Source organism: Gymnoscopelus braueri (genome assembly GCF_963280865.1).
Source record: "Gymnoscopelus braueri genome assembly, chromosome: 15".
Lineage (NCBI taxonomy): Eukaryota > Metazoa > Chordata > Actinopteri > Myctophiformes > Myctophidae > Gymnoscopelus > Gymnoscopelus braueri.
Genome location: NC_137620.1, coordinates 22375669 through 22389947, shown reverse-complemented (window position 1 = coordinate 22389947; position 14279 = coordinate 22375669). Strand labels below are relative to the sequence as shown.

The 14279-nt window shown below is 44.1% G+C and overlaps 1 protein-coding gene across 1 annotated transcript in view; it reads right to left on the bottom strand.

Moving 5' to 3' along the window:
* Positions 1–14279, bottom strand: part of dennd4c (DENN/MADD domain containing 4C) — a 66065-nt gene that overhangs the window by 11366 nt on the left and 40420 nt on the right. The window contains exons 7-24 of the mRNA XM_080452031.1: positions 13952–14018; positions 12851–12909; positions 11311–11455; positions 10700–10875; positions 9778–9878; positions 9361–9579; positions 8534–8679; positions 8284–8322; positions 7606–7736; positions 6598–6730; positions 5001–5207; positions 4106–4234; positions 3566–3713; positions 3051–3197; positions 2666–2785; positions 2312–2443; positions 737–1860; positions 423–612 (exon numbers count right to left, since the gene is read on the bottom strand). Coding sequence (XP_080308157.1) covers positions 423–612; positions 737–1860; positions 2312–2443; positions 2666–2785; positions 3051–3197; positions 3566–3713; positions 4106–4234; positions 5001–5207; positions 6598–6730; positions 7606–7736; positions 8284–8322; positions 8534–8679; positions 9361–9579; positions 9778–9878; positions 10700–10875; positions 11311–11455; positions 12851–12909; positions 13952–14018 — 3413 coding nt within the window. The remainder of the gene's footprint in view (positions 1–422; positions 613–736; positions 1861–2311; positions 2444–2665; positions 2786–3050; positions 3198–3565; positions 3714–4105; positions 4235–5000; positions 5208–6597; positions 6731–7605; positions 7737–8283; positions 8323–8533; positions 8680–9360; positions 9580–9777; positions 9879–10699; positions 10876–11310; positions 11456–12850; positions 12910–13951; positions 14019–14279) is intronic.

The window sequence follows — 14279 nt, the reverse complement described above, 5'->3', positions numbered from 1 at the left end:
GCCTACAAAATATGCCTACACGAACAAACTTTGATTCTTCCTATGCGGGGGGATTCTGCCAATGCTTTTCAATGGTAACGGAACGGTTTGTTGCCATTCGAGGATTTCCGCAAAAAAAAAAGCTCTGTTCCCATTGAAAAGCACTGTCAGAATCCGACCGCATAGGCAGAATTAAAGTTGGGTGTGACTGCACCCTTAGGGCGCGCTCCCACCGCACTTTTATTTTACCTCTGGGGCGGAATCTGCCAATGCTTTGTCAATGCAAAGAGGTAAAATAAAAGTGCGGTGTGGCCGTGCCCTTATGGGACTGTTCGTTTTACATGGATTATTTTACCTGCTCATTACTCTGGGTTTCTTCACTGTCCATATTCCTCACCACAAAAACAAGCAAACAAACCATGCATGTGTGTGAGGGTTCTTACGTGTCTGGTGGGTCCCCCGGCCTGTGTCACTGCTGCCACTGCTGCTACCCAGACTGGTGTTGCTGTGGTTCAGGCCGTTGGACACCAAGCCTGGGATGGCTCTCTCGCTGGGGCTGGGGCCCCCGCTGTGCCCAGCCAACATATGCTCCTCCAGATGGGCAGGGAAGCCGCCACCCGGGGCTAGTTCATCCTACGGAACACACAGATGGATTATTTTAACGCCCTGTTAGTCTATCCGTCATGGTTATATCCTCCAAATGTTACAGACCTCGCTAAGCGCTAGTGTCGAGTCAATTGCTTATGAACAAACGTACCTCGTCATCCGAGTACGAGTAAGCCGATGCCACTGCCCCCCACATTTTGCTGGCAACATTAGCTGCCTGCTTCATGCCCGACTTAAAGACGTCCATTTTAGGACCCGAGAGCAGGGTGTCCATCTTCATGCCTGAGAAGGTGTTAATAACCGAGCCCAGTGAGCCCCCCTGGGACGACTTGACCAGCGCCGTGAGCGTGGCGGAGCGCGGACTCGCCGCGACAGTCATTGAGTTTCTGCTCTTGGCGGCGAAGGTCTTGGAACGAGTGACCGTGTTGGGGCTGCGCTTGGGGGTGACGCCCGGTGAGCCAGACGGGGTCTTAATGGGAGGCACGGGGAGACTGGACCTCCTCTCCAGGGGCAGCTTGTCAGGCAGAGCATCGGGAGCGTCTACCTGGCCTTGGTGGAGCTCCATGCTGGAGGACTTGGTGCCCAGGGGGCTGCGCAGGCTCATGTACATCTCAATCTCCTCGGCCAGGTTGCGTGACACCACGGCGGGGAGGGAGCGTGGCTCCTGGCTCGTCACCGAGGCCACCTCGTCACTCTCAAACACCAGGAGGGAGAGGGGGTCAGCGCCCACTTCCACGTCCGCCCTCTCCACGATCAACCCGCGGACTCCAGACTCCTCCTCCTCTTCTTTCTCTTGTGTTACAGTAGTGTCCTCCTTGCTTGCCTCTTCCCCTTTGGCCCCCTCAGACGCCGTCTCCTCTTCATCACGCCCCTTCTCGTCTTCCAGTGTGGGCGTGTCCGTTACAGGTCCCTCCTCCTCTGACAGCTTGCCCAGTATCAACCCTTGGTCGTCCTCAGGCTCCTCCTCCAGGTCTTTGAAAAGTGCTTTGGACACGGTGTTCGGCGGCGGGGGCGGACTCGTGGCACCGACACACAGGGCGGCTGCCAGAATGCGGGCGTCCGCGCCCATGCGGCTGGCTATGTGGTCCACGCCCTTCTCCGACAGCATACCCGCACGGCTCTCTGCGCTGAAGCTGCAGCTACGCTCGGCGAAGCCTTTCTGCCTCTGCTGCTGCTGTGTCTGGGGGGCTGCGTCGTCTGCCTCCAGCAGAGTGGTCTCCTCGGGGAGGGACACAGCTTCGCTCTTTCCCCGCAGCTTGAAGAGCTTCCCCATACCTGAAGAAAAGGGCACAGATGGACAATACAGTCACCATCAGGTCAAATTCAGAGAATATCTGTGTAAACTGCAACAACAACAAAAAGGTTGATATAACAAGAATAATGGAAGCTTATATATATATTCTAAGAAAGGAAAACCGGTGCGCTTCCTCTGGATGCCTTCTTAGTTTAGGCAGTGGGTGCTCAGCTATGTAAATAACTCAAAGGAAAACCACCTAAGTGGAAAAAAAAATATATATATTCTGTTTGTCTGGTCATTTCATCCGAGTAAAAGCCACCAACTTCATCAACTGGGGTTTGTGTGTTTTTGACCAAACTAAAAGAGCTTTCAGTTATACTGTATATCTACTTTTTGATTCCATTTGATGCAAAGTCAGTCAGTTATATCCCTATATGCTAACTGGCTTTAGGGAAACCTCAAGATTCTTCCTTTTTTTTCACCCCTCACCAGTTTCCCTGCCAGCGTCGAAGCTCCCAGCTGACAGCTTCACAATGCTGGGGACCTTTGAGAGGCCGTCCACAGGGCCGGAGGCCTCCGCTACTGCCACAGCACTGTCCACAGAGTCAGCCACATCATCCCCTGCATTACAAGAGGCCACATACACATTAATTAATGAGTGTAGCAAGACAGGAAGAGAGGGGGCACACCGGCACAACACACAAAACAGGACCTCCAGCCGGAATCGACATTGGGTCAATGAACTCATTTGAATACGGCGCTAGTGTCCCGATTAGAATAACCCTTCGCCGTGCACAAGGCTGTTCACGGGGCTGGGGGGGTGAATGAAACAGCGCCACTCACCATTGTGCTGTGCCTTGGCGTTGTGCGCTGTGGAGAGAACAGACCCAGCAGTGTGTGAAGAGTCTGGCAGGTCCTGGTGCAACTCATCCTTGGAGCCGTAGCCTTGGTCAGACTGCCCCCCTGTGGCACACACACACACACACACACACATACCGTGTTGTATTCACACACTAGACTGAAATTCACTCATCATTACAGCTATTGGCTTTGCTTAACTCACACAGCTTTTATTTTATAATGCAAATTGACATATGTAAATGTCAAGCTTGGGGCACATGGTAGGGAGGAAATGGGACCCTAAAAAAACCTGACGTGACTTTTGGACCTCAAATGTCATAGTCGTGTTTTAACAGCGTGACCTGTTGAAGTACCGTACTGTATGTACCTGTGCTGCGGTGGTTGTCGGTTGAGTCGGCAATAACCAGGCCGCGGGCGAACAGAGTGTGTTCCCCGTTGACTTCACCGGTGCTGTCAGCACTGCCGTGACTCAGGCGGTCACCATCGCCAACCACTGACTCACCTGTTGATGCAGCTGCACAGAGAGAGAGAGACAGACAGACAGACAGAGAAAGAGGAAAATAAAGCATCCAAACAAGAAAGAGAAAGGAGAGGGGAAAAGAAGGGTAATGGAGAAAGAAAGGTGGAAAATAAACAGAAAGGTAGGAGAGAGAGACTTAAATTGTGACAATAAGTTAAAAAAAAAGCTCAACTATCAAAGGTCAAAATCAGCATGGATTAGTAGCCTTGCTAGAAGACAAAGAGATCATTTGCAACGATCTCAACTCTGACTTCTAAAAGCAAATCTATTACGCAAGAGACTAACACAATTCTGTGATTTTTATTCTCTCACTTTATGTTGCCCATTCAAACATCCCAGTCGGGCAATAAAATATTACAGACCTGTTGTGATAATAGTGGGTCTTTTGCTGTTAGATGTGCGGTTCAGGGCCTGCTTGAACTGGGCCACCCCACGGAGCACAAGGCGAAGCTTAGTCCACATGAAGAGGCCGCTGCGGTTACGGCTGGGCCATGGACACTCCAGAACCGCCTTGATATGGAAAGCAATCATAGAGGAGAAAGGAGTGAGTGAAATTATTTTTTGTACATGCTACCAACGCATTTCAATTACATACATTATAGAAATAGTAGAAATAATAGAAAAGAAAAATATCAAAACAACAGCAGATATCAACTATGTATGAAATGTGTGGGAATAGAGTATTCCCAGTCATATACACATAAAGTGATAGTGCCAGTGTAAAGGCAATGAAGTGTATTCCCAGTCATATATAAAGTGACAGTGCCAGAGTGACCATGTGGTCAGCACATTTCCTGGTTGAGTCTGAAGTTTGTTGTGGCTAACTGCTATTCCATTGAGCCATTAGCTAAGTGGCTTCATACAATAGCGTGGTAGTATAATGTTAAATGTTTCTATGCTACCTTGTTGTAGTATCCATATGTTATGGCGTTGGGAAGCACGCCGGCTTTCTTCATCTCCACCAGGACACGCACGGCCATGACAGGAAGTCCCCACACACCACACAGCTGCATTACTACTCTGTAACATACCTTAAAAAAAAAAAAGAGGCTTGAGAGCTAGATTCGATTTAAAGCTTTATTCTGGAACTTATTTTAATGTATAAAACATTTGAACCATTCTGTATGCTAGAGTATGTTAATACAATATAACTAGCACAGTTGCAGTGGTTGGATGTGGTTTCCCCACTCTTCCATTGAGAAATTCAGACCCTGCTGTCGTGTAGGACACGGACGCCTACTGGTTGACAATGTCAATAAAAATTATTTGAAGCAGATGGTGCACTGGATAGGGTCCACTCTGTGCATAACTGTAGTACTGGTTTCTCGAAGATGGCATACCCATTTCCGGGGATTTAAACCGGAAACACATTTGCCTGTTTCTAGTTCAAATGTGCTGAGGGAAACTGAACCTGAACCGGGTATGCCACCTTCAGGGAACCGGGACTGCAGCATGCAATTTACAATTTATAATTTAGGCATTTAGCAGATGCTCTTAATCCAGAGAGATTTACAGTAAGCAAGGACAACACAAGATAATACATCAAATGCATAGGAATAGTAATCTAATAATAAAGTAATACATAAGTAAACCAATAATCTAATAATAACTAATACGTAAACCAAGAACATCAGCCTGTACATTGAAACTATACAATATTGGACACGACTAGATGCGCCCCATCTTTATTGTAGTTCGGTCTAATATTACATATAATTGGGGAAAAAAAGAAGTATACAAACTAAAATGTGAAAAATGTTATAAAAAATATACATATACAGTATAAAAAATGTGTACCTCATCCAGCACTTCCACCTCAGTGTTCCTCATCTTGAGGAGAATGGTGTAGGCCTGCTGCATGGCGCGGCTCTTGGACTTGGACAGTCGCACAGCTGCTGGCAGACAGATGAACCACAGGCTGTAGCAGTGACTGTACAGACAGCGCGCCCATAGTGGTGGGTTGGAGTAGAAACGTTTGGCCATCTTGTACGCCAGCTTTATCTCCTGGAATGGGACATACTTACAGTTATGTACCAAAGTCCTACTCTAAATATTCTGAATGTCTATTGCGGTACAAATTGCAATACATGTGGAGGTCACATTTTATGAAAAATAATGTATTTGTTGACATTTTATTCAAGAATATTTGTGTTGGTATTTTATTAAAAGACCAGTTTAAATGCGCACGCACGCGCACACACACACACACACACACACACACGTTTGTATTGGTGACACTCTGGCCAAGAGGTACAGTCAATTATGACTAATAACTTAAATATTAACTGAACTGAGGGTGTATTAGAGCTGTGAGTTAGCACAGCACAGTTCTAGTGTCTTCGAGCGAGGCACTAGATTCTAAACTGCTCCAGGGTGGTGAACTAAAGGAAAATCTGTGTTATGACCTTTGACAAATGTAATATTTGTGGAGGAAGGTGTGTGAAAAGATTAATTCCAGCTTCCTCGCGTCATTTGGCTAATACAATGGAAACTAGTCTTTTGGCCTTTATTTTGTAAACTTTTCCGCCTTTAAACACACGGTCTTTTATCAGAAATGTCTGGAGTGGAATCCTAACGATACATTTTTATATTAAATAACAAAATCAATCAATGAAAGTAATATTTATCTTTCTTGTCATCAATAAATAATAAAGTACATTACTGATAATAAATAAAAACACCCAGTAATCCTGCTGGGAATATTCTTCTTCTAGTGATTCATCTGTCTCTCAGAGAGATACTGTAGGTTCCACTGAGTGCCTTTTTCCCTCTCTAATCCTCGTCCAAAATAAACTTGCCATTGGCCAACATGCGGACATTTCGTTTGAAGTCATCCGCACCGTGCATGTTGCACACCACACTGTAACAGAACTCTGTACTCCAGCCAAGGCTAAAGAAACTGAGTGTTCCACCTAATGGCCTGTTGTTCTGTAAATAAACTAGCTGATGAGTAGTAGTGAAATATTCCAAGCGTAGTATGCGTGCCGCTAGCTATTTTGAGACTTGTGCGTGGGGCAAAGTCTGGAGCAGCTGGGGTATCACCTAGTATGGCATTAGCACTAGCTCTCCTCCCGGGGGTGCACCGGTTAATCGAATTAATCACAAATTATGAAGAATTATGGATCAATTTGTTTTAGCTTACAGTATGTGCAAGCTTGCAGCACGTTGTGAGCTTTTATATAGCCTACTTTTGCGCGACACTGTTGTATAAGTATAAAATAAGACTTAAGTGGTTAATCCTACTAAGTTTAGTTGATAATAAAAACCTGTTTTCTTTTTTTTTGCCAATTCATTGACATGAAGAAAAAACGTGCTTCTCGATTATTCGACAAATTGAAAAAGTAATCGATATAATACCCGCTAAGAAATTAATCGACTGTATGTGCATGTGTACCAGCTTGGTCCTCTTTGCAAGTAGTGCAGGGCTGCTGGACAGACTGGATCCGGCTGCGCTGGTACTGAGCGCTGGTCTTAGCTCCCTGGGCCGGTCGAACAGCTCCGTCCGCAACCTGGGGAAGCCCTTATAGCTGGAGAGAGCGGGGGGGGTGTAAGAAAACACAAACCACTGTTCACCAACAATGTTGCGCTGCAGTGCGTACAATCACAAAAACCACTTGACCCTTGATTAAGACCTGAGGCTGATTCTACAAATGTCTTCTAAATCCTAACAGTTTTCTGAAACACCTATGTTGTTATATCAGTGGTTCTCAAACTTTTCATGTCAAGAAGCCACCAAAATTACGTGTATTTGGACGCGGACCCCCATCTCAAAATATTTTGTTCCAGGGACCCCCAGAAGCAAAGATTTGAGTTCCAAATGTTAAACCTAACACACTCCGTTGATGGGGTCCCCCCCCAGGGGGCTGTACTTGGGCCCCCTCCTTTTTTACTGTCTACACCAAATCTACAAGCTCACAACGGCTATTTTTGGTGAAGAGATCAGCATTTTTGGCCAAATGTTCACCTATTTCGACATGCCCAGAATAGAGACGCTAGGGTTCATGTAAATCATGGGTCACAGGTGAGCCCGCTGCAGTGTAGGATCTCACAGGCAAGAGACAAGGGTTGTAACTATCAATCATTTTCTTAGTATCTATCAAATACTTTCTCAATTATTCGAATAATGGAGAAGCACACTTTTTTTATATAACATAATTTTTTTTAATGTATCAACAAATCGATTAATCACTTTTTTATTTTATACTTTGTCGCATAACATTGTTGTGCAAAAATAGACGATGTAGAAGCTCGTAACATGTTGTGAGATTGTATAAAGGCAATTTTTACTGCCCAAAATAGGGAGTGATTATGAATCGATTATTTTATAAAATCATCAATTATTTTTTTTAATCGATTACATTTTCGAGTTTGATTAACTGTTGCACCCCCAGGAGAGACTGACCTGTATCGGGCAGGGGCTTCGTGTGCCTCCTCAGCGGGGGGTTCAGGGGGCATGACGAACACAGTGTGTTCACTCTTCTGGGACTCATCCAACTCCATCAGCCTCGTGTCCTCAGATAACTCGCCTTCCACCTGCAGCGTGGTTCACATCATTGTGTTGATTAAGCCTCTTTCATTAGTTGATTAACCACATAAACCCTGTATACTTTGCTTCCACCAGGGGTCTATACTTGGTCCCCTCCTTTTTTCCCTCTACACCAAACCTCTTTGCCGAAAATAGCTGATCTACAAGCTCTTTGCTTGCAGAGCTGCTATTTTTTGCAAATGTTCGGCGCTTTTCGCCAAATGTTCACCTAATATGACATGCCCACAATAGGGATGCTAGGGGTTCATGTGGTTAAGCCCATTTCATTAGTTGCTAATGCCTACTTCATTAGTTGATTAAGCCTATTTCATTAGTTGATTAAGCCTACTTCATTAGTTGATTAAGCCTCAAGGTAGGAGGAAAGGCAGGAAAGAACGAGGGTTTCCTTAACAGGAAGAGATGATGACACCTTTGACAGGCACTATTTTGAACTGCATTTGCAACTCAACTAACCATTGAAACTATTCACACACACTATTCAAACAGTAAAAAAAACAAGATGCTAGGAAACTGGATTATGGAGTGGGCAATTACCTTGGTGCCCTTGTCAGTGGCTTTATCGGCGGGGAAAAGCTGCGAGAAGAGGAAAGAGCGAAAAGGAACAGAATGAATCAGAGGAAATTTGTGCTTCCTTCATCTCCCAGTGGAGGAATGTTCGCCCTGCCAATAGAATAACATTAAACAAAAGCTCTTTCATTAGAAAGGAGCTTTGGTGAAGAAAATAAATTCAAATAAAAATCAAGGACAGGATCTGATCCTGGACGGTTGCCAGGCTGGCAGTCACCTTCTCAATACAATCGTCAAAGAAGGCCAGGCCTGTGTCCTTATCACTGACGAAGGTGCACTCCTCGATGAAGCGGATGAAGATTTGGGTCTTGGTGAGAACTTGGTAGAACTTCTGGTGGGCGCGGTCTTTAGTCTTTAGAAACCCTGGAGGAGTAGAGGCGTCAGCGTCAATGTATCCTGACGAAGGGACGGAACTGACCGCATGTAGTACTGTACTGTAAATTCACCACCAGCCACACTTGCTGTTTAAAAAGGACCTCCAAATGATGGTTGGCAATCTCACAAAGCTGCTGGTACAGTAGTCCAATCACAAGCCAGAACCAAACTTTTCCGGCTGTAAGGACGTATACTAAAACGTACAGTTTAAAGTACGATAAACACAATTGTGTGGTCTAATACTTTGAAACACCTTTCAAAGACCCAGTTAGGATCCATTGATCTTCTGTTTCTCTATCTCCTATTGGCCTCCCAGGCAGTATCAAGTTCAATGATGGCTAATGGTTGCTTCGAGGAAATGGATTACACCAACTCCCTTTACAGCCAATGTCATAGAGATGATTGATTGCTGAAAACACTTTGTCTCAGCTATTGTTGAAATGGTTCTTGAAATAGGCTTGGCGATAAGTTTCCATTAGGTAGACCTCTCTGTATCAGATCTGTGAATAATGCATAAACTGTGCATATTCACGAAATGGACAATAATCTATATACAAACTAGGTTGCTATCTGAACAAGGATTTACTCTTTGGGACCAGATCTAATTTCCCCCACCGTTTTCCCATTCCTCATTCAGGAAGTAAAATGTGAAACGACACCCTCATTTACCTTGCAGGTCGTATAGTGAGTCTGCGGATGTGGCCTTCTCAGAAGGCCACTGGGAAATGGGTTTGAGGTAGGAGCGGTAGCCCTTTAAGATGGTGGCCATATAACGAAGAAAGGCCTCCTGGATCTCCATTTCCAGGGCGGTCATCTTCTTGTGCCAGGTGAAGTCCGCCTCGATGGGGGTCATATCCACCGCCAAGCCCTCCTGTGCTGTTTGACGTACTGGAACACAAGGCTCGAGTCAATTTACGGTAACTGTACCGTACAAAACCTTGTTCCAGCACTGTGTGCTTGTTTATTTATAAAAAAAACATTTTATGCAAAGAATTCAGATATTTAACAGCAGATTTCTATTAATTTAACAGCTGAATTCAATCATGGAGTGAATCTAGAAAAAAAGAGGTAAGGTGCTGTTTGTACCGGTGGCCAGCTGGTGGTGCAGGTTGCTCAATGAGTTGAGCAGGCTCTTACAGGGCTTCTTTGGGAGGTTTTTCCAGTTACTGTGTCTCTTCTCGTCTGACCTGTAATGCATTAACACCATACAGGCACTTAGCTGCTTTAAACCTGTAGAAACTAGGCCAATTATTACATAATCGCCTAAATCGCAGTTATTTGAGATAATAGCAATTATTTTTTGCATAATCGTCATGATCATTGAAAAGCCAAACAGAAATGTCATTTTTGTTCAACCACAGAAACACAATCAAATTGTTATTCGCAAATTATTTGAGCAACAATTAATCGTCAAGTAAAATTTCATAATCGTGACAGCCCTAAAGGTCACATTAACATAACCCCAGTTCTTTCGTAACAGAGCGATGTTTCAATCTATGGGGAAATGTATTCCAAGTAACTAAGGTGTTTTACTCTATGGAACATGAGTAAAATACTGACATAATATTGAGCAGTGGTAGAAGAACTACCATTTCGTCCAAAACTGTTACGTTTCAGGATTCAAATAAAAAAATAGCAAAAGTAGCAGATCTACAAGCTCAAAACGCGGCACGAGCTTGCGGATCTGCTACCTTTGATACTTTAGTACTTTAGTGACGCTATAGTATGATCAAGTAGGGCATTAATTTACCAAAAAACACAAAAACTAAAAATATGTAGATAGCAACGATTTGCTACCCTCACTGAGTACTGCCTGTGTTGATGCAATACTTGACATAGCTTCACGCCGCGTTATCAGCTTGTCCTGTGTTGCTAAGGTTATTGCGCTGACAATGCGCCACTCAGTTTCTGTTTTATATGTGTAAATAAATAAAATAAAGAAACAAACTAGCAAACAAAACAAATACGCATGTTTAAATATCCAGTGAGATGTTAGACGGTGCCTTACAGGTAGATGGTGTTGGTGTCTAGGTCCACACACACAACGTCAGGAGGCGGGTCATACAGATCAAAGTAGCGAGAGTCCACGCCCACAATGAAAGGAAGAGGGGCATTGAGGACCCCCGCCAGAGAGAGGGGACACAGAGGGATATAGGGACACTGCCACTGGAAAGGGAAGATCATCTGCGTACAAGAATAAATAAGTTATTTCACATACAAAGAGCCACAACAAATGTCAAAGACACATCTCAAACGATTTTAAGAGGGAAACTATTATCGATTAATTAATCAAATACAATTTTTGTAATTAAATATTCAGTTTAGTGATGTATCATGTAAAACATTTTAAAATTGTATCATTCTATTTACAATAAAGTGTGAATGCTCGTCTTTGTTACATAGAGGGGTCTATTGACCCTCAGCAGGTCCAAATGGACCCTTACAGGTTTGTAACTCAGAGTGTGTACAAATGGAACCAAATGGCCCCGTAAGGGTCCATTCGTTTCCATTTGTACACTCTCAGAGTTATGGAGGTCATGGAAATTAAGAAGTTAGAGAACCACTGATCTAATCTATCAATGTTGATTGATGATTTGTGGGCAGGCGGAGGTGACTCACAGCTACCACAGCCTCAGCCACTCCAGTAAGCACAGCGGGTCTGAGGGAGTGCAGCAGGATCTTGCTTTCCTGCAGGACAAAGTGCAGCAGCGTGGCAGAGTTCTCTGGGCCCAGGTTCATCAGCAGAGTGCCGTAGTCTGCCCCGCTGCAAGATAAAGACACAAAAGACCAGATGAGAGGAAGTCAACGGCATGGGAAATGGAAGGAAAACAAAACAAGAATGGAAGGGGAAAAAAACTCAAGAAATCAAGAGAGATGAGACCTTGGTGTTACTTAAACTCATTTGGAGTCCTCTAGTCTAGGGTGATGATTTAACCACGTAAACCCCTATATGCTTCAGTTGACCGGGGGGTCCCTCAGGGATCTACAGTATAATTGGTCCCCTCCTTTTTCCCCCTCTACACCAAATCTATTTGGCGAAAATGATCGATCTACAAGCTCACAACGACTCGCTGTGAGCTCGTAGATCGGCTATTTTCACCAAATGTTTGCCTATGACATGGCCAGAATAGGGACACTGATGTGCTTAACTAGGATGTGCACAAAAGGGTCATCTTAATATACATGAATAGAGAGTCGCGCGCATGCGTGGCTGTCTGTCTGCGTCTCCAAGCTGTTTGTGTGTCTGGGTCTCCAACAAGTTAGGTCTCGCTTCGCTTTCAGTTTGCATGTTGCAGTTAGATTTCGCTTTCGATTTGCGTGTCGACACACGTGTGGCACGTCGAGACGATCTGCTGTCTCTGTCTCCAATGTGCGGGCCAGGCTACTAAACAGGAGCACCGCGCAGCGGCTAGACGGGAGGGCCGCGCAGCGGGCCGAACCTCTAGCACTGTACGGTACATAAATCGAGTCAAAGAGAAGATTGGGAACGTGAAGCTAAAAAGAAAATGAAGGGTCCCAAAATGAAGTAAACCCATAAGGCTAGAATTCAATGATCAACTTTTACTTAATTTAATGACTGTGGGAAGCCATTTTAGATCATGATTTGTTTTTTGCTTTGTCTGGCAAATCATTAATCCGAACATGCAAATAAGCTGATAGAATGACTTCAACCATTACAGGTATACGCAATGCAGCAACCGCAGCAGCGCTGTCTTCCCATATTCATTTTAATGTATTTATTGTTATTCATAGGGCACCTTCAATGATTACAATCAGTGACAGAGTAATGGCTGTTTGTGTTTGACCTTTGGAAAACTGACACGGATGAATGTAATTTCTTGTGAGCCAGCCAGGAAAATTAAATGGATGAATGCTTTCATAACCTCACCATTTCCTCTGGAACAATATGGTTTAAAAACAACAACAACACACACACACTGCGGTCTTTCTCCAGTCATACTTGTGTGTACACGTTATGCTTTCAGAATATGCAGAAGTGAAGCACATGTACCAACAACTTAATTTAGCTTCTTTGAATCGGAAACAGTGATCAAGATTTAAGAGAAAAGCTTAACCTAATTTTCCAGTGTTAATAGAACTGAAATAACCAAGATATGATCATATCGTTGCTACAAACATAATATGAGACCCGTCTTACCTGAGAGGCAAAGGTGTGCATACAGGCTGAGCAAGCATCAAGGTGTCATGTGCCGAGAGCTGGAGAAAAAAAACATAGAGGGCCTGAATTTTATATTTTTCAAAATGGGGGGAAATTCTCCCTTGTATGCTTCATATAGGGGATTTATGCTCTTTGGGCGGTACTACTTGTGAGCATAACTAAAGGTCTTACGTTGTCTTATTCTAACCTCAGACTGCATTTTTTACGCTCTGATCCAACTTAAGGGATTCTAACTATGCTGTAGTTGTCTGTCTCTTTCTCCTTCTACTCCTTTAATCTTTCTTATGGTGGCTCCATACTCTATTCTTGTACTGTCTCCTCTCTTATGGTGTAGAAATTATTAATTAATAATAATAATCAGACTGCTCACATGACATCAGGAATCTTATGAACTACATTGCTGTGCCGTCTCCTCCACTCTGCTTCAAGTCTTTCCACTTAAATGTTATAAAAAAATGTAAAATAAAAAACTTCTTAAATGACATCAGTCTTTGCTTACTTGTCATGCTCTGACCCAATTAGGCTAAAACTTGTCTTTTGGCTGCTGCTTCATCTTACTTACGTTACTGTCACCTGTCTTAACTAGAAGATTCACACTGTTACGGTCAGTTAATTTTGTTTTCATCTGTCTGAAGCCTATCTTAAGCCAGCGGTTCATATTTTGAACGCAGTTCAAATTTTAATCTGATATGCTAATGAGAGCGCGCTACAGCAGAGGGGGCTGATGACACAGTGGTTCTGGCCAGTCGTTGCCACATTCACGTTGGTCGAATATATTAATAACGTTGCTGTAAATCTGTGTGGGGATCTCCCGCGTCATGATCGCTTCATTTGCTAGAATCAATTAAAATATGCACACAATGGGGAAATCAATTTCTACAACTACACCCAGCTGAAGGCTGCTATGATGCCCTTGATGAGTGTACATGGGGGAAGCTGTGTCTTGCTCAGAGACACTTCAACACGTAGAGCATACTGGGTGTGCCGGGGGTCCAACCTTCTGGTCCCCAGACAGCTACTGTACCCAGTCAAGTACTACCCGCCCTGTTAAGAATAGAAGAGGAAGGAAGAAGAGCTCACCTGGACCAGAATTCTGGGCCTCTGTGGTGAAGGGAACGACACGTTGTGCATGAAGTGCGAAATGTGCCTGTTGGGAGACACACGCGCACACGCACACACACACACACACACACAAACACACACACACACACGTTTGTATTACTAACATTTTAGGACGTCATTGAAAATAGCTAAAAATAGCCGAAACATTGCAGATCTACAAGGTCACAGCGCTTCGGGTAGATCAGCTATTTCACGGTGTATGACATGGCCACATAACTTATAAAATAGGGAAAACCCTAACCCCAAACTTAACCTCTAAATGCCTAATCCTATTCCTAACTCCAAC